Source organism: Gracilinanus agilis, chromosome 4 (genome assembly GCF_016433145.1).
Source record: "Gracilinanus agilis isolate LMUSP501 chromosome 4, AgileGrace, whole genome shotgun sequence".
Taxonomy (NCBI): Eukaryota; Metazoa; Chordata; class Mammalia; order Didelphimorphia; family Didelphidae; genus Gracilinanus; species Gracilinanus agilis.
In genome coordinates this window covers 103,916,555-103,937,134 of record NC_058133.1, presented here as the reverse complement: position 1 = coordinate 103,937,134, position 20,580 = coordinate 103,916,555, and the positions used below count along the sequence as shown (strand labels likewise).

The window sequence follows — 20,580 nt, the reverse complement described above, 5'->3', positions numbered from 1 at the left end:
ATTAAAAATGTTTTTTGGACATCTTGTGTTATAGCATTTTTGGCCTTCCTTGGGCAAAGAAAAACAAAGGTTGAAAAGGGTGGGCCACCTGACAGCTCCATCCAACAGGGGCCTGGGCCAGAGGCCTGCCCAGGAAGCTTGGGGGAGGAGGGAAGGGGGTGGGGGGACCAGGGCCCTGGGGGTCCCCTCCTCAGAGCCTGCACCCACTCTGTGACAAAACTTTAATAACGGCCTCCTGTCAAACGGCCAAATGGAGCTCTCCCCTTGTGCTAGGCCTGGCACATGCTGCTGCTGCTGCAGCAAACACAGGGCTGGCCTGGGGGAACCTGTGTGGAGGTTGGAGGGGATCCTTGGTTTATTGGCTCTCTAACCCATGGGGCACCCCCAGAGCTTCAGAGGAGCTGGAGTAGGGCTCTGGGCTTGCCTGAGGCTTTAGCTTTATGTGGAAGGCAGCAAGCATAGAGTATTCCGGCCTGGTCTGTCCTGACCAAAGGGAAACTCAGCCACCTAACAACCTCCTCACCCATCCCCCCACTTCCTAAGCTCTCCCTGCGATGCCTGCAGGTCACTTGGCCCCATAGCCCTTCTCCAGGCCTTTGCCCAGCACTAAACCACCCCCCAGACAATCTCTCTTCCTTGGAAATAGGGCTCTTGTGCTCAATATTCTGGAACCGACTTCCCCAGGACAGATTCTGTGTAACTGCCAGGGCAGTCCCAGGGCCCTCACACACACACAGAGCCCTTTCTTGCTAAAGCAGAAGCTCTTCTTTATAGGTCAGATTCAGGGAAGTCGTGACAAGAAATCCGGGCCAGGCGGGAGGATGCCGGACCAATGAGGCCTCAGGAACGGGTCAGCAAAGCTCAAAGAACCTCCAGATGGTTTGCTGTAGGGAGAACTTTGATGGGACTTAAATTTAAACTGGGTGCAGGACGATGGTGGGGGGGGGTCCCCAAATCAACAGAATGAGATGATGCCTTGTTCTAGCAGTTCATTAAGTCACAGACAGAGGGCATTGTGGGTGGAATGCTGGGCCTGGAGACAGGAAGAGCCGAGTTCAGATTCAGCCATAGACTCTTAAAAGCTCCGAGATGCTGGGTAACTCACGGAACCCGTCTGCCTATTTCTTCGGCAGTAAAATGGGGACAGTAACAGAGGGCAGAATGGGAGAAGGTTTAGTGCTTGTCACAGGCCTGGCCAAAAGCAGGCGGTCAGTAGCCTAGTAAGCCTTCAATACTCACATGTACTCGTTTCCATGTTCCGTCTCTGGCTTACGCTCTTTTTCCTGTGCACACATGGGACTCCTTATGATACTGTTTGGGACAACACACACACTCACCTCCGGCCAAATACCAACTTCCATATTTTTCATCTAAAAATTTTATTTAAAATATTGAACCTCAAAAAAATAATCAAGCTACCAGCCCTTTGTACAGCATTCAAAGAGTGAGCAACAGCAGCTCTCTTCTTCCTGATGCCAAACCGTGGTGGAAGGGGGATGCCGTGTCCCCAGCCAAAGCCAAGGGCCTACTGAACTGCCGAAAACCGTGGGAGGAGGCCCCTGGTCCCAAACCGAGCTTTCGGGGAAGGCCCCCACGCAGAACGGAGTCCTGGAACGGGAGCCCTCCGAGGCGTGGGGAAAATGGGGGCAGAGACACAGCGCTCTTCTGAAGGTTCATGATACCTAACGGAGGCAAGAACCCAGCCGGGGGCTCTAACTGTTCTTGGATTCCATGATCTGCTGCACATAATTGACAACGTTGCTGTGGAGCTGGGGGGCGGTGGCGGAAAAGGTCTCTTTGGCTAGGACGTGGGCTGCCTCGCTGCCATTCATCATGGCATGGTACAGCGGGAGGGTATACTTCTGCTTTCCCTGCAGAGAGCAAAAACATGACCCGAGCGGTCAGACACCCCCAGCACGCCCCTCTGCACCTCCTCAGACCTGGGGCCCTGGCGCCAGAGGAGAACGTACAGGATGTGAGAAACAAGAGAATCGGGCCTGCTGGCCAACAGGGACTCTACTGACCCCAACTTATTAGCTCATTAACAAGAAGACACAAATCGGGGTGAGGGGAGGAGGGTGCAAACACAACAGAATTTCACTTCTGGATAGTTCTCCAGAGAACAAGAAGTCAGATATTAAAGGCTTCATGAATTAAAGTTGTCTCATTAATGTCTAGTTTGAATAATGTGGGAAATGTTTTCAAATTAAAAAGCATTATCTTGGGGGAAGGGAAAGTAAAAACATGAATCATGGAACCACAGAAAATTTTTCTAAGAAAATAAAATATTTAAATCTTAAAAAAAAAATAAAAAGCATTATCTTTTTTTTTTTTTTGTGGGAGCAGAAACAGAAGAAAAACATTTGCTTGATCACATGGTTTGATGAGGAACCGATTGGGGATGTTGACTTAAATGATCACTCTAGTACAAATACTAATCATATGGTAATCGGTCTTGATCAATGACACATGTAAAACCCAGTGGAATTGCTCGTTGGCTACTGGAGGGGGGAGGGAAAGAACATGAATCATGTAACCATGGAAAAATACTCTAAATTAATTAAACTTAATAAAAAAAAAGAATTGTTTACATCAAAAATATATATTCTGAATTCACTAATTAAAAAAAAAAAGCATTCTCTTTCATTTACCCCAAGTATGGGGGCAACTCTAATATTTGTATTTTGAAATAAAATTTAAATTAAAAAAAAAATCCTAATTTTTGAAGAAACCTTAAAAGGCCAATGAGTTCAACCCCTTAGATCCACACAGACAGCTCTCAGGCTTGGATGAACAAAGTAATTAAATGCCTGTCTTCTGCCAAACTTTATTCTTTCTTCTCTCTGGAATCTAAGACTGTTACTGCTAGTCTTAGATTCTGGGCTCCCCCCAACCCCCCAGGCTCTCCTCATAGGAGGATCTTATCAGGAGTCTTTGCTGACCTCCAGCCACAGGATTTTCCCAGGGAGTAGAGTCCTCAAATTTAAACTGATCTCTTTTGGTCTTTGGCATTTTCCTCTGGGGAGTTTTCCTGTAGGTGGCCCCTCATCTGTCATTCTTCCCAGTGTTCAGTGAGTCTTAACCAACTTGATTTATTTTTGGTTTAAAAAAAAAATCCTTACCTTCTGTCTTAGAATTGATAATAATTATTGATTCCAAGGTGAAGGAGCAGTAAGAACTAGACAACTGGGATGAAGTGACTTACTAGAGTCATTAGATTAAGTCACTGCTAGAAAGTGTCTAAGGCCACATCTGACTCCAGATCCTCCCAATTCCAGCCCTGGCTCTATCCACTGAGCTATCTAGCTTCCCCTACAGACTGATTTGTAAGTCTATAAACCCCCTTCTTTCCTTAGGAGAACTTCCCAGTTTTATTTAATAATAGTTTAACAGTTCCTTATAGAATAATAAATCCGTGAATAAGCAGGACAGGGCCCTCCAGGGCATCTTCTTTTAAAGACTCACAGGGCTCTACCTCTACCCTGTAAACTCTAGGACTACCTCCAAAGTAGCAGAGGAGGCCACTGAAGAGACTGCGGGGACTCACTCACCTGACTCTGCAGGAAATCCTGCACTTTCTTAAAATCTGCCTGGTGGTCATTTTTGATGACAATTTGGCTCCAGCGCAAACGCAGCTCTGCATTTCGGGCATTTGAGATCTTGAGATATGTGTCTCCCATTTCTTTTACATTCCCTAGAAAGAAGGCAGGGCAATCAAGAGGGGTCAGTCATTCAACTACAAGATATGAGCTTTATAAAACTGGAAAGAAACCTGGAGGCACAAAAATGAAAATAAAAAACTCTGCCTTCGATAGGTTGGTTGGATTCTATTCAATTGGGGACAGGTAAGATCCGTTCTATGCACAAATAAATAATACAAGATAAACTTGTGGGGTTAGCAATAATGCTATCTTAGAGGGCCATTGTAATATTTAAAATTCACCCAAGGCAATAAAAGGAAGTTCAAATAGAAGCAGGACAATTATATACTTAATTGTAAGTGGTATGAAGTAGAGTTCATGGTTTCATAGAGAATCTAATTTTTTGTCTGCATGTTTTGCTTTATGTTTGGAAATGTTCTTTATGTTGAGCTCAGTATTAATTTTTAAGGGAAAAAAATGAGGAAGAGTAAGAAGAGTATATTAAAATGAAAAGAAAAGAATTTCCAAGTCCAAGATCATAAAGTCAACAGTGATGGGAAGAGTTAAGATGCATCTACCTCACAGACTGAAGTGAAGCCACAGGTCCTGGAAGCTGATATCCTGGGAGGTTAGAGTATTCATGGGGATGCTAACATGCATCATGAAGTTTCTAGCATGAAGGCAGAAGTTGGGAGTGGCTGAGAGCAAGATTGGAGCCAGGTACTAACCTAAGGACTGAGAAGGACCTGGACCAGGTGGTATGGATGAAACGAACCTCAGGAAAACATTAGCAAAAGGGCAGCAACTAGGAGAATAGTGGATAGTGTCAGGCCTGGATTCAGGAAGACTCAGCTGCATGAACTAAAATCTAGCCTCACACACTTTGCTAGCTATGTGACCTTGTTTGTCTCAATTCCTCATGTGTAAAATGAGCTGGAGAAGGGAACTGCAAACCACTTCAGTATCTTTGCCAAGAAAACCCCAAATAGGGTCACAAAGAGTCAGACAACTGAAATGGCTGAACAAGCAAAAGGACAGTGTGAAACTATTACCTTTTCTGAAGTGATGTGTTAGGGTTAGGAGAAAGACCATCCTGTACTAAAGAGGGCAGAGATAGACGAGTAAGGATAATGTAGAGATTGTGAAGAATTCCAGGCCTAAGGGGAGTCTCCTAACCCTGGGGACTTCTGGGTCATAGTCAAACCAGATGATGGAGAAGGATGTTGACTGTGGAGGGCTAGAGCTGAGGCTGATATGGATAAGAAAATATAAGGAGAAGTTGGAAGAGGGAAGGACCAGCCAACAGTAATTTGGAGATACATGGGAAAAGGAACCAGAAACTTGGAGAAAGACTGAAAACCCTAACCTTTAGGGTCTTTAATGACTAAGTGTAGTATCTATCAGTGTAGGGGAATCAGCATCAACTTCCAAGGCTGGTCACTCCAAAATCAAGGGAGCTCTCTGTTTGGGCATCTGGACCAGGAAATAACATTCTGGCCTCTAAGCCAGACGCAACTCAGACTTGGTACCCACCCTGTAGCCTCTTTCCAAGATGATGCAGAATGAGGCTCCACAAGACACTCCCAAGATAAAGATACTCTGTACATGGAATAAACACTTAATCCCTGATCTCTAAATTATCCCAGGTCTTCTACCATTTGAACCCTGAAGCTCAGGATCTGACAGATCTATTCAGGATTTCAGAGTTATGATCTCTTTTGGTAAAGACCTTCTACTGACTCAGGCATCTGGGTCACATTTTAGCCTGACCTTTCCATAGGTCCTACCAAATCCGTCTAAATCTGAATTCCAAGCAAGTTAAATGAAGTTCTCTGCTACAAGCTAAATGTGTTACTCAGCTTGCTATTTATTCTTGCTGTCCCATGCAAAGCCTTTGCAAAAATCATTCATGAGACCTCATGTTCTCTATCATTTTCTACTTCAAAATGGGTAAAAAAAGACTCTAAAAACCTGTTTTATACCACTCAGCATTAGCATTTATATACTTCTATATGTTCATGCTTATGGGTTTGAATTTTTTTTTTTGCAAGTATTTGTGTCTGTTTGCCAAATGTTATGAATTGCTCACTTCTCCTTCCTCTGGTTTTCTTCAAAGCAGCAAGCACGAATCTGTGGAATAAGGAATCACTGCGGTGTCTAAACAGCCCACTGTTTCCTGGAGCTTACCAGGAGGTAAAGGGGATTTCTGTAGGATCTTATCCAGGAAGTAGACCAGCTGGTAGGTCTTCCACGTAGAGATATCCACAGCAGCAATAGCATCTAGGTCTAGCTTCTCAGCAGCCCAAAGCTCAGCAAGCTCCTCGGCAGGCTTCATAAGTGAGTCACCCGGGGACAGGTCAGGTAGGTAAGGGGGCCATCCTGGGGTGTTCAGCCACCTATCAAACTCAAAGCCTGTCAGATGGAGGTAAAAGGAGGTATTGAAAGGATTCCAGTCATTACCTTCAAACCTCCAGCCTCCAGTTGTGCCTAGAGCAAGCTTCCCCTAGGTACCCCCTCCCCACCCTGGCCTCAAGCCTACCCCAAACTCACTCCATCAACAACCTAAGAGAGAGCAGACTACATGTCAACTGTCCACCTCTCTCCCTCATTTTCACGAAATCTTATATAGGACCTTATGATGCCATCTGCAGCCAGAGGACTTTGCTTGGAGGAGCATCTGATGCCATTCCCCGGCAGCTAAGTGTCTCAGGCTCTCACCCCTTATTTCTGTGTTGGCTCCTCTCTAGTCTCAGTTTTCTGAAATGTGGGGCCTCACACCTGACTAGTGGCTGTGGAACCTGACCGAAGTGCTAGTGCTGCTAGGTGGGGAAGGGTGCAAACTACTGTCAGGGACACAACTTTGAGCCTTGGCAGGAGCATCAGGTCTTATTCACATGTGCTGTGAGTGAGAGACCAAGAGGAAATGGGAGCAAATTATAGGTCACAGCCAAAAGGGAGGCCATTTGGCCCCAAGTAAGCCCCGGGATTTTATTCTCCGAAGTGCCATTACCAAGTAACTTTACTTATTTACTTTTCCCTACTCTTCCCAAACGAAAAGAGGCAATAATTCTCTCTTTCCCTATCCTTGTTCCACAGAGACTTATAGACCAGAGGGCCTGAACATCGTCTACATACCTGGTATGGAATCCACTCTCTGCTTCTTCAGTTCAGGGAAATATTCTAAGTAGAATTCCAGAAAATCATCAGCTAGGATACTTTGGAATTTAAATTCATTGACATAGGCCTGTTACAAGGGAAATGTTTGCTCTGTTAGGATCACTGAATTCCCCTCGGAAGTGTCACTAGATATGGGCCCACCCTTTTTCCATCTCTAACTCCTTACTTAAGCTGCCCCATCTCCAAGCTCCTCTTTATTCTCTAATCCAGGACAATTTACTATACCTTGAGAAAGTTGTCAAACTTGTCCTGGTCTCCTACCAGGTGGGCCAGGTAAGAGACAAAGCAGAATCCTTTCTCATAAGGGGTTTCATTGTAAGTGTCATCAGGATCAACACCTGGCAGAAGAGAGAGTAGCCAATGCTTGGAAATTTTTCATAATCACAACCCCTCCACCATCATTTCCTATTCTCCAAACCAGGCAGATTAAAATAAAGTTTCTCCAACAAATGCCCCCATACTGCCTACTTCAATCCATTCAAAATCATTTTAAGAAGGGTTCTTGACCTGAAGCCCATGAACTTTTAAAAATATCTTGATAATTTAATTTTAAGATTATGTGATTATAAAAAAGTTATCTTATGCTTTAAAAAAGTTTCAGGGCCCCAGTTTCCAAGAAATGCTTACAAGGCCATTAAACACAGGCAACCCTAATGAACAGGAAAAAGAACATCACTTCTTGTATTAATTGGAAATTTTGTACCTTTACACTCCATCTCCCAGAATTCTTTCCCCATCCCAAAATTCCTTTTCCATTTTCATTTATGTGTGTTTTTACGTTATTGTTTATATAGTTCTGTAAACTTTCCCTCGATCTCTTCCACGTACGTGACTTGGGTGAGCTCCCACTTGACTCTAGCCTTTTAGTTTCTCCTTTTGCTTCAAGTTAAATTTAATAAATCTTATTAAATATAATACTTAGAGTATTTTGGATATTAATTTTGAAGCTTACATTTCCACAGAAATTGGCATGTTTTCTTATACACTAAAAAATTATTTGCTAGAGATCAGACAAAGGGTTTTTTTTTAAGACGTAAAAAAGGGTAAAAGTGACATTAGAAGCTCTCTGAGACTCTGGTCAACCCCCTTTGCACACAATCATTTTCAGGACAACTTCTCTTTAAGTCTATTTTAGGCTATGTTAAGATTTCTTCCATCTCCACAGACAACATGACCAAAGAAAATATGGATTTCGACTATAGCAAAAAAGTTATTTATATTAAAAAGCAGGACTCGGGGCAGCTGGGTAGCTCAGTGGATTGAGAGCCAGGCCTAGAGACAGGAGGTCCTAGGTTCAAGTCTGGCCTCAGACACTTCCCAGCTGTGTGATCCTGGGCAAGTCACTTGACTCCCATTGCCTAACCTTACCACTCTTCTGCCTTGGAGCCAATACACAGTATTGACTCCAAGACGGAAGGTAAGGGTTTTAAAAAATAAAAATAAAAAAAAAATAAAAAATAAAATAAAAAAGCAGGACTCGCTCCTAATTATAACTAGTATTATACTGAGCTCAAGTAAGAGGAACCAAGCACTGTCTGTCCTGGTGGTGACGGCTTCTCTCACGGCCCACTTTTTAAGGTTTCACTTAACTTCCAATTTCCCACCCTACTTTCTCTTGTCCTACCTCCCACCCTCCAATCCAGTTTTGGAATCACATTCAAACCAACTCTGCCACTGTTCCTGGAACAATCGACTCCCCTATGGCCTGCTCACACTGTGGTCAGTAACTTTCCAGAACAGAAAGCTCCTCTCTGGTAACATTCCCCTTCGTGTCACCTATATCTCTCTGGATTAAAACAAAGGTCCGGAGGGCAGGACTTTGACTTGATTTTCTATCCACAGTTCTTTGTAAAGTGCTTAGCATACATTAAGTGCTTAATAAATGCTTTTCCTTTCATCCATTCATCTGGCTGAAATGGCTCAGCCTTTCCTACAAGGCTAGGTTCTCTCAGGTATTAGACAGAGGGGGCTTCTCTCTGACCTGGCTCAATCTTCACTCGGAGTTTGTTCAGTGGGTGATCCTCTCCAGTGATGTCCATGTGCTGCCGAAGGAGCGCCCTCCCTGTGGCAGCTTCCAGGCAGGTGTAAGCAGTACCTGTAAAGAAAATAAAATTGCTGACCTGCAGGGCAGCTCAGAGGAGATGAGATGGCTCTCTGTGCTAGGGGCTGCTCTACAGCCTTCTTGTGGCTATCTGTGAGTAGGGTGACAGCCAGCTGGTCAGCGGTCCACCTCCTCAGGCCTGCAGGAAAAGGCAACAGTCTCTCTGAACTGACAAACCGTAGGAGTCACTTGGTTAGTCTTCTTGTTTCCAAGGAATGCCAGGGTTGGTCACACCTGACCCCTCCCTCTGGTTTTCCTTCTGCTTTCTCTGACAAAGCATTGCGATTTTTAAAGGGATTCTCCTCTGTAAGCGCATAGGTAGAGACTTAAGGGATTTGTACTTGTCTGTTCTTGGCACCAAAAGGATCTACCACCTCAAAAATTCTCCCCAAAATCTGTGGCTCTCCCTTTAGGCTTCAAATATGCTGTTCCTATGGTCCAGTCACAAAATTAATTGGCTCTATACATACTTGGGTTCCATGGCCCAAGGACTCCAAGGAGCACTGATTCAGGGGTTCGTTCACTGGCTTACCTGAGCCTAGATGCCGAAGGAAGAAGCATACTTTTTCCTAGCAAACTTAATGCTCTAGGTCAGACTGCTGACCACTTATTGGGTACAGGATAGAATTAATTCCTGTTCCAGTTTCTCAGGTGAACTCAGTAGCCTCTCTGGTCTCTTCCAATTTTGAGATTTTCTGAGGCCTGGGGTTCGAGTGTCAGACCATTACAAATTACTTCAGGAAATACTATGTCAACAGCTTCAGAAAGCAACTGAGAGCTTGTAATTATCCTCCAGCTGTCTGAGAGTCTGACAAACCAGGAGTAAATACTTCCTAGGCACAAGAGGGATAAAGGTCCGGCTCCCCCTCCCTTCCCAATGCTGACGCTTTGAATAAGTACAACTCTCTCCGATTAAACCCTGACAAACCCCAACCCTGGATTTCCTTCCAGCATTCATCTCCTTTGCTGCTAATGGAGCTGGGGGAAGTCATGAAAAGTGTGTAGGAAGGTCTGGGGCAAATTTGTTATTTAATCTCACTGTAACAAGGATGTCTCTATTCCACATACAACAGCAGTTATTCCAAACTTCCTCTCCTCAAGCCTCCCACAAGTCCCTTTCCTCACCCTTACCAAGGAATCTCACTTCAAACTTTACCTAAAAGACCTGAGGCCATTTGCTAAGAGCTCTATCATCTTGGATCCCTCTGACATCATCTCCTCCCCACTCTCCCAATCTTCTGTTGATAAGGTAACCTTCTCTTTGCCAAGGCCAACCATTCTCGATGGCCCTTGGTACCATCCCCTCTAGCCTCCTCCACACACTGCCACCAGGATCATCCCCACTCTTAAGTGTCAGGATTTCCCTACCTACCAATGCCTACTATGCTGCCAACAACATACCCGTGTCTCCTTCTCCCTTAAAAAGTTACAAGGGGTAGCTGGGCAGCTCAGTGGACCCAGGGTCACACAGCTTGGAAGTGTCTGAGGACAGATTTGAACCCAAGACCTTCTACCTGTAGTGCTCTATCCACTGGGCTACCTAGCTGTCCCTACCAGATTAGTTTGAAAAGAGTTACTTTCTTAAACTGGACTATCCCTAAGCATCTGTCTCCTATTACAAGTTGTCAAAAAATTGGGAAAATCCCTAAGCATCCTAACAGTCTCCCTTGCCTCTAGAGTACCGGGAGATCAGGCCAAGGGATACGGGGATCTCACCGAGAGGCCACAACAGCTCGCCACTCTGCTCTCTCCACTCTCGCCCATTGTTTCTTCTGGTTTGGAGCACTATATTAAAAAACCCGACCCGTCTTGTAGAACCAATCCCTGCAGACTCCACCATCTCGTAACCTTTTGTCCCCAAACTCAGTACAGAGCTAACTGAGCCCCCAGCTTCCTTCTCCTAACAAAGGAAACTGGATTTGGGGGCAGAAATACATTCTCTTTTCCAGCCAAAGCAGACTATAAACCGTTTCACATTTTGTCCTTCACTCTTCTCTTTCTAGCACACATGGAGACCACGTTCCCACATCTCGAATGTGCTCGTTGCTGATGTTCACCCATTCAGACCCTAAGTAGCCCTTGTACGTAGAATACAACACTGTGAGTTTCTCAACAGTGGCGACTTCCTTTTGCTCCTCCATCCCAGGACTTGGCACATTACCTGGTAAATAAAAGGCACTTAAAAAAGCTTACTGAAGGGCAGATAGATGGCCCAGTGGATAGAGCCAGGCCTGGAGACAGAAGAGCTTGAATTCAAAATTAGTCCTCAGATACTTCCTAGCTATGTGACCCTGGGCAAGTCACTTAACCCCAATTGCCTAGTCTTTACCGCTCTTCTAACTTAGAACTGACACTAAGGCAGAAGAAAAGGGTTAAATAAAATGTTTACTGACTGACAATTAGGGGCCTGGAGACATACAAAGTTTAGCTAAAACAAAGTCCCTCACCCACATAAAGCTTACAGCCTAGGAGAGGGATGATATAGACATAATCATAATACACAATATTAGATGATTGAGTTAGAAGTGTATAAAATGAATTGCTATGTGAGAGCCCAGAAAGGAGACTGTTATTGAACAGGGAAAATTCTCTGGCTCAGGTCAAATGCCACTCTTTCAGGAAGCCTTCTTTAGATTACCCCAGATTTAAATGGATTTTCCTCTCAAAATTTCTTGAGGCGATTTGTCCAGAATTCCCTCAAATCCCTACCATTTCTACCTTTGTATCCTAACTGGCTGTATATATGGTATCTCTTGTCCTCCACAGATTATAACTTAAGGGGAAAGACTGCCTTTTTTTCATCTTTGTATTTCCCTAGCACAATGTCTTGTATAGAGCAGGCATTTTGTAAGTGTCCGTGAATAGAATTTTGCAAAAACCACCATTGCTTTTGTTGGTCTCAAAGGCTGAAGGGGCAGAGCACTAGGGGGTTGGCTCACCAAAGAGGATGGTGGAGATTCTCCTCTGGGCATACATAGTGAAACCCTCATTGAGCCAGAACTCGCCCCAGTTGGCATTGGTGACCAGGTTTCCAAACCAGCTGTGAGAAATCTCATGGATGATAACATCAGCCAAGGAACGATCCCCAGCCAACAGACAGGGAGTAACAAAAGTCAGGCAAGGGTTCTCCATGCCCCCAAAGGGAAAAGATGGGGGCATGAAGAGCAAGTCATATCTGTAAAAAAGAAGAGAGAGGTTATAGAGAAGTCTTGGCTCCCCAGGAACGAGATGTGTTTCATTTTGCTGAGAAATGGTTCTAATATACTTCAAATCACTACATGACCTGGTCCGGTGATGGCGACCCATTTAGAGACAGTGCTGGGCCCTTCCCCGCCCCCTCTTTACCCCACACAGAGGAGGGAGGAAGGGGGGATGTGCAAAGATGTCACAGGCATGGTGGGGAGCGGGAGGGGAGCACTCTGCCTGCCATCTTTGGCACCCGGGCCACAGGTTCACTATCACAGCCCGAGTTCCTGAAAGACTAATGTGGTCCAATTAATACACAACTGGGACTGAGGCCAGAGAGCTGAGATCGAGATCCTGTTCCTGGATGTGAAATCCCTGCATTTCCCTTAGAAAAGTCCTTGTCTTTCCCTCTGCATGACCTTGTATTCACCTCATGGCTGTGTTGGGAAATAAGTCTTTAAGGTCAAACCAATGAACCCTCTAATCAACTGGTATTGAATTCTGGAGATCCCAGAGAAAAATATGGAAATTGGACCGACTACGGTACACAAAGCCAAGGGTGGGGGTTCGGGCTCGAGGGAGAGAATGAAGAAATGAGACAAGAGTGCGGGGAAAGAGGGAACCGCAGACACTCAGCTCGAAACAAAGATGTTAGGGCCAATGTGACACTGCACCTTCCCCAGACATAGGGTCCAAAAAGTTTTTCTCCCGTTGCCAGAAATCCTTCTATCACTCCATCATATTCTTCCTTGGCAGCTTTGATCAGGCAGGGCTCAGCCCACACACGACTCCTACCGAGAGAAGAGAAGACGGGTCAAGGCAGAGGCTCCCAGCACGGGCCCCAGAGAAGCTGTAACAAGTTTGCCTGCTGAACTGAACTTCCCCTAAAACATGTGTCCACCAGCATAAGCCTTCAAGAAACTGGGATAAGCTAAATTGGATACTTAATCACTATTGATTTATCATGAAGATCTTTAAAAAAAAAACAAAAACCTCTTTATCTTTTGTCTCAGAATTAATATTAAGCGATAAGGGCTAAGCAATGGGAGTTAAGTGACTTACTCAGGTCATAGCTAGGAAGTGCCTGAGGTAAAATTTGAACCCAGAACCTCTTTTTTCTAGGCCTGGCTCTCAATCCACTGAGCCACCTACCTGCCTCCTATCATGATGTTCTACTCTGCTATAGGTTTTTCTCTTTGAAAAGCTGGGAAAAGGCTGGGCTATCACATCATCATTAATTAAACTGGATTTTATAATGTCTGACTGGTATAGTCATTTATTACATATGTAATAATGATCATAAGCAAGTAAGTAATGAATCACAAAGGTTGTTCTGATGGGGAGGCGGAGGAGGAGGGAGGGAAGGAGGGGAGACAGTTCCCATTAACAACTCAATCCCAATGACCTAAGTGTAAATTCTCTGAAATGACACACCTCCTCATTCTCGGATTACCTGGTTTCCCGACTATTGCAAAGATGGACCTTCCAATGGGTGGAGTAAACTATTTTTCAAGATGGAGTTACTTTGGAGTCTCTATTTATCATTCCACTTCATGTGATAGGAACTGAGATTTATGAAACATCTTATCAGATTGAGATGGATAACTCCCAATGCTAAGAAAATCTTCCCAGGAGCTAAAAGCTAAGGTCAGAGATAAAGGAAAGAATTATAGCTAGGAAAACTGTCATATCATCCAACCTTTGTTCCTTTCCAGCCAGAAGGGAGCTGGGAAAAAAATGTCACTAGTAAAATCTGGACTCTTGACTTTAGTTTATTATCCTTGAATCTTTATAAATTATATTCTACCAAAACTAACCATGTGGAAAACCTCTGGTATTAAGAGTTGGGGACAATGTATAATGTCTTTTTTTTTTTTTTTTTGGTAGGAAGTAGAAAGGAACTCTTTCTCCCATGTATTTCTCTCTAAAAAAAAGCAAAATGAAGCCCGAATGGGCCAAAATCCAAGGAGGTATGGGGATATTATTGTAGTCATCTCTTAATAAAACTATTCAGAATTAAAGTAGCTCAATCCAGAAAGATATCTGCCCCACCTATTGGAAGCAACAAGTAAGAAGATAAGTAAAGAACAATTGGAAATAGGATAGAATTATGAACTGTGAGTTAAAGACTATATTGGGGTTTGGGGGAGAAGATTTCAGAGGGCAAAGGATTTAAAGAGTCAAATTATCCCCAGTGAAGGGAAGCCCTCAAACTTCTGATTAAGGCATCATACCTACTTGCCTGCTTACTAGCATAGGCAACAGGCATTGCTTATCAAGTCCAAATATTATTTAAAAATACTAGAAGGGAGGCAGCTGGGTAGCTTAGTGGATTGAGAACCAGACCTAGAGATGGGAGGTCTTGGGTTTAAATCTGGCCTCAGATTCCCAGCTGTGTGATCCTGGGCATGTCATTTGACCCCCATTGCCTACCCTTACCGCTCTCTTCTGCCTTGGAGCCAATACACAGTATTGACTCCAAGACAGAAGGTAAGGGTTTTAAAAAAAAATACTAGAAGGAATAAAGTTCCAGTGGCTTTCCTGCTAGAGAAAGGAAGATTCCAGATTGCCCCAAAAGCTATCTGGATAGGGCTACTAAATCATATACGCATGCCTTTGTCTCTGGTTGAGTTCGACCCTGTGGTCTCTTGCCTACCTGGGTCCAACTTCAGCAGAAACCAGATCTCCAACAGCCAAAGCCACAAGGTAGGAGGGTATAGGCTGACACATTTGAAAGAAGAACTTATTTGGGCCTCGTTTTTCCCATGTGGTAGCACTCATCACTGCCGTGAAGCCTTCTGGCACCTGGCAAGAGAAGAAAATTTGGGTTTTAGCTGCAAAGAGGTCAGAGTTTGCAAATTAATCCAGAATGAGGCAAAATTTGGGGGCTAAATTTCTGAGGTTGGGGATGAGGCTCACATGCTTTCCTGTAAGAAAGATACCTCTAACATATACACATACATACATAGACATGGTGGACTTGGGAGCAAAACCAAAAGTTTTAATAACAGTCCTTGTTGTATGGAAGTTATATCAAGCATTCAACACTAAGAGCTAATCAGTTTAAATATGATGATTCTCTGAAATCACAGGATTCCAATCCCAAGAGCAAATGTCTCTTACCTCAACGAGGGCAGAATACTTGCTTTTCACTGCAGGAGTGTCAAAACATGGGAAGAAGGCACGGTTGAGCACAGCCTGACCCTGGGTGTAGACAAAGGGCTTCTTCTTCCCTGCTGTCTGCTCTGGAGTCAGCCAGCAAACCTGAGAGAACAAACAGATTTTAGAAAGGCTTTCCCTTACTTAGGCTCTACCAGGATACTATGCAGAGCCAGAAGGCCAAGCAGGAAGAATGCTAGAGAAAAGGAATTAGTTGGCATTGGAACTTCAAGTAATTGTCAAGACCTCAGGGACAATCAGTCTGATCTCATTGAGAACATCTCCCCCAAGGAGATCGATAGCACAGACTAGGAAAAGGGAGAATAAAAAACAATGGAACTTAATAATACGGTATTCCATAAACCAGAAAAAGTAAATTACTTAGGAAATAACTGCTGGGAAAACTGGAAAGCAATCTGGGAGAAAGTAGATTTAGATTTCACAATATATTCTAAATGGACATGAGGTAAATATTAAAAATCATACTGTAGAAAGTAAGAAGTAAAACATCAATCATTTATCTCTCAGCTATGTGATAGAAGCAATTAAAGAAGATACAATAGATAACATTGATTACATGAAACTGAAAAGCTTCTGCAAAATTATTATACCTAGAATAAGAATGGAAGTGGTTTTAACAGGGGAAAAAAACCATCAAATTTATTTAACAAGAATATGGTATCCAAAATATATTTTAAGAAAGGGCAGCAAGGTGGCTCAGTAGATGAGAGCCAGGCTTAGAGACAGGAGGCTCTACGCTCAAATCGGGCCAGACACTTCCTAGCTGTGTGACCCTGGGCAAGTCACTTAACCCACATTGCCTAGCTTTTACCACTCTTCTGCCTTGGAACTAATATACAGTATTGATCCTAAGAAGGAAGGTAAGGGTTTTTTTTAATAATAAAAAAAATTCATACGTATAATCAATAGCCATTCTTTGACAGATAAGTGGTCAAGAATATGAACATACATTCCTCAAAAGAAATGCGAACAATTAAAAATTATATGAAAAATTGTGCCCAATTGTTATAAGAAGAATGAAAATCAAAACAAACTTGAGGTTTCATCCCACACCAAGCAAATTAGCAAAATGACAAAAGAAGGGAACACAGTTGGTGTTGGAGTTGTGGGAAGGCAGGCATACTGATATAATCATTTGGAAAGCAATTTAGAATTATCAACCAATAATCATTTATTAAGCACCTATTATGTGTCCTAAATTCTTAAGCGATATAAAAAAGGCAAAAGATTGTCAAGAAACTCAAAATAAGTAAAATGTTCATGCCTCTTGACCCAGAGGTTCTATTACTAGGTTTATTCTAAAAGAAGGCCATTGATATAATAAAGAATGTGATGATTACAGAGATGCATAGGAAGATCTACTGATTCTGCTTAAAGTAAAAAGATCCAGAAAAACAAAATACACAATTACAACAATGTGAAGGGAAACAGACACAAAAAATTTTAGTGTTACAAAATTATAAAGAAAAAGCTTGGATAAAAAAAGAGGTAGCAGAAAACATTCCCAGTCCATTCCTTTGTAGAGTAGGAGGCCCACAAGTGTTGCATATTGCACATGTTCAGACTCTTTCAATGTATTATTAATCAAAATTTTTTTTTTCCTTTCAGAAAAATCACCTTTGTTATATGGAAAGGTTCTCTCTGGGAGTCATCAGGAGGGATACTGGGGAAACTATGGGGATATAATGAAGGAGGAGAGGGAAACTCGGGTGAGAATGAGGAAGTGAGGGTGGGTGAGAGAGGTGAGAGAGAGAGAGAGAGAGAGAGAGAGAGAGAGAGAGAGAGAGAGAGAGAGAGAGAGAGAGAGAGGAAGGATATGCTTTTGTAATCACCATTTCACAGGTTCCACCTTAAGGAATGAATTCTTCATTTTAACTCTACAGGATGATTTCAGGAATACTCTTTAAGTTTTTTACCTTACCCAATGGTTTGTAACCCTTTCTTTTTTCCTACTACAAAGGCCTCCAGAAACCTGTAAATGTTTTGGTTTACCAAAAAGAAAACACTTTAGTTTCCAGGAGCCATGGAATACAGATTACAGAATCTCATATTTGGGAAGCATCTTAGAGGACACCTTAAACTTACTGCAACATCCCTATGTGGTCACAGAAACTTGACTCAAAGACCTCTACTGAACAAGAACTCACTATATACCTAAGGCAAACTAATTTCACTTTTAGACACTTCTAATTATGAAGTTTTCCTTTCATCTAGCTGAAATCTTACTTTTGGAGCCAAGCAGGACAAATAATCCCTTTCCCTCAAGATAGTCTTTTAAATACTTGAAGAAAGCTATCATGTTCACCACTAAGTCATCTGTTCTCCAGGCCAGTCACCTCTAGTCTTTCCATTGCATGGGGTAACTGGTCTCTAGTCCCATTTTATCTTTGTTAATTCCTCCTCCATGTATTTCCTACAACATGGCAGAACTGAACAAAATACTTCAAACTCAGTTTCACCAGAGTCAAACAAGGCTTACAATCTGTTACATCAGAGCTAATACTTCCCTTTTTCTAGGTACTACTTTTTTCAGGAGGTCTTAAGATTTCAATGGCCTTTTTTGCTGCTTAATAACTCTTATTAATTCATACTGAGCTTACAGTACACTAAAACTCCCAGATCTTTTTCATATGAACAACAGTTTAACTATTATTCTTCCTCTTTTTTTTATTCATTTATTTATTTATATTTTTAAACCCTTAACTTCTGTGCACTGGCTCCTAGATGGAAGAGTGGCAAGGGTGGGCAATGGGGGTCAAGTGACTTGCCCAGGGTCACACAGCTGCGAAGTGTCTTTCCACTTTGTTTTTAAAGTTGACTTTAAATCAAATGATCTTAAAGTACAGTATTTTAACATTTTTTTTTTTTGGTATGGACTTGAGTCTTAATTTCATTTGCTCCATTCTTCTAGTCTGCTGGATTTTCTTTGGGTCCTGATTCAACTGTGAGCTAGTGACTAGTCCTAAAATTCATTTGCCCCTCACCTTTTTTAAGCAAATATTTTGTTTTAATAGGCAGTAGTAATCTCCAAGAAGCAAAGGAAGTAGCTCAACAAGAAAATAAAGTTAAAACAGTAAGGTGATCAGAGGAGTCCAAGAAATCATGAACAAAAGGGGAAAGCCTTCAACAATGAAAGATCAGGATTAGCAAAAAAGCCTGAAGCAGGAGAAGGAAACCATCAGGCATAAAGTGGGCAAGTAAAATGAATCTAGAGGAAAGAGTCAAACCTGAGTAGAAAAGTGGGTTCACAACTGCCAGTACAGAGATGATGTTGGACAGACTAACACCACCCTCATTTTGGACAGGTTGGAGGTGGTCTCAGTGGGAAGGGCTGGAAAAATGCCCTAGAGAGGCTCTATCAGGCTTGCTTAATTCTCTTTGCAAAGCTTTATGTAATTAAACTTTATTATTCTGGGGTCACTGGTATCAAAGCTTGAGAATACTTCAGAACCTATGGGTTCTATATTCCTTCCTTCTCAGTTCCATTCTCAGCTTTGACAATCTTATTTAGGGAATTGTATTCCTCTGGAACTCCCTTTTCTTTAAGTAAATCATATTTTTGATATGTCCTAAGAGCTTTTACTAAAGGCTACCACAAAGCCTATCTGATGAGTCCAGTATAACCTTTGAGCCAATTCTAAAGTTTCGGGAGATACTAAGTCAGTCTATGGCCATGTTTATCTAAAATAGCAGAATAAGCAAAGGAGTTGATAAGTATTCCTCCCGAATATTCTCCAAGCAGGGAACTCTACCTGGGGGTAGGGTGGGGTTGGGAGTTGCCAGAAATCTTTTCAATCTTTTCCATATCCCTTATTTAATTACATTTGAAGTTTCACAAAGGCCGGCTACTTACTACCATCCAACACTGGGCTCCCGGACTTGCTAGGGCGCCAATGTACAAGGGCACACAGGATAAACGACGGCTCGCCCTTCGGTCAGTGCTGATAAAGCCAAAATGCCCAACTTAAATGACTAGCACATTATTAGGCGCCTCTTACTAGCCTAGCACTACGCTAAGCGCTGGGGTTACAAAAAGAATCAAGTCCCTGCCCTCAAGGAGCTTACAATATAACGGGGAATGACGTGCCAACAAATCCAAACAAGGCACGCCAAGTGCGGGATGAATAGGAATTAAGAGGGAAAGCTCCTGAGTGGCCCGATCGCTTCCACCTCCAGCATCCCCCAGGATTCCGGGGGGCGGGGGGGCGAGCCGCGAAGCAGGAAGCGGTGAGTCCGTCTGGTCGAGGGCAGGGCGGTGGAAAAGGGCCAGCAGCTCTCGGGGCTCGGCGCACCGGACTCACCCCGGGTCCCTCGCCGACGCGGTAGGTGAGCAGCAGCTGGAAGCGCTCCCCCGGGCGGCAAGGCTGCGGGAAGGCCACGCTCAGCGCTTGGCCATAGTGGGCGAAGGGGCTCGTGTGGAAGGGCACGGGCTCTTCGGTAGGCTCCCCAGAGCCGGGCCGCTCCCGCCGCAGCGACGCCGCTGTCACCTCGAGGCACTGGTGTGAGTCGAGGCGCAGCTCGGTGGCGCCCTCGGGCCCCAGGCAGCGCAGCTCCAGCGCCGCCGTGCCACTGAGGCCGCGGCTGCCGGGGCCCGGGCCCGGTGGACCAAACTCCACCCGCAGCGTCAGGTGCAGGTGCAGCAGCTCGAAGGCACGGAAGTTGGAGGCAGAGGCCACGTCCGGGGCCCGGGCCGAGTGCAGCGGCCGCCGAGACACGCAGCCGGTCACAGGGGAGCTGCAAGCCATTGCTCTAACCGACCCACCGGCTACCTCCAACGACTGCCGAGCTCCTCCGCTGCAACCGCGCGGGGCGGGGCGATCGTCCGAGTCACGCCCCCAGCGCGACTCGCCGGCTGCGGGGCCACGCCCACTACTGGAACTGCCGCAGCCACTTCCCCGGAGGAGCACAGGCTCCTCCTATGGACGTAGCCACGCCTCCTCGGCCTTTTAGGCGGCGTGCCACGCTCCGTGACTGGTCCTGTCCACGCCCTGGGGTCGTTTTCCGTGATGGAGGCAATGACGCTTTCCGCGGAGTCCAATATCCAACCTTTCCTTTCCTTAATACTTCTACAGAAGAAGGGCTTCCGCATACTTCTTAAAAAGGGGAATCTCTACTCTCCAAGTCCTCCACTTAAATCCCTTCAGAATCACCTCCCACCCGCTGCTTCCGATGCTAAGGACGAGGTGGCCATTCTTGTGAACGCCCGCCGCTCTGCTCGAGGTCTCTGGCAGATTGATCCTTGGATCATCTCGTTTCTCTTCCTGATTCTCAATCTCTCTCCTTATCCCCGGCTCC

At 44.2% G+C, this 20,580-nt stretch overlaps 1 protein-coding gene across 1 annotated transcript; it reads right to left on the bottom strand.

Annotated features, from left to right (window-relative positions):
• Positions 1-1,362: 1,362 nt before the first annotated feature.
• On the bottom strand, positions 1,363-20,030 carry LOC123244144 (arginyl aminopeptidase). Its single transcript, XM_044672443.1, has 11 exons — positions 19,587-20,030; positions 15,229-15,369; positions 14,762-14,910; positions 12,780-12,896; positions 11,859-12,094; positions 8,800-8,913; positions 7,044-7,156; positions 6,777-6,885; positions 5,829-6,053; positions 3,552-3,694; positions 1,363-1,871 (listed from the first exon to the last, which is right to left on the bottom strand). Exons 1-11 carry the CDS (start codon positions 20,028-20,030, stop codon positions 1,713-1,715), a joined length of 1,950 nt encoding a protein of 649 aa, XP_044528378.1. The 3' UTR covers positions 1,363-1,712.
• Positions 20,031-20,580: the final 550 nt, after the last annotated feature.

Coding starts and splice junctions, on each gene's coding strand:
- LOC123244144 (XM_044672443.1), bottom strand. CDS start 20,030: ATGGCTTGCAGCTCCCCTGTGACCGGCTGCGTGTCTCGGCGGCCGCTG. Junction 6,054..6,776: donor GAGAGTGGATTCCATACCAG/GTATGTAGACGA, acceptor TCCATCTGACAG/GCTTTGAGTTTGATAGGTGG. Junction 1,872..3,551: donor AGGATTTCCTGCAGAGTCAG/GTGAGTGAGTCC, acceptor TGCTCTCTGCAG/GGAAAGCAGAAGTATACCCT.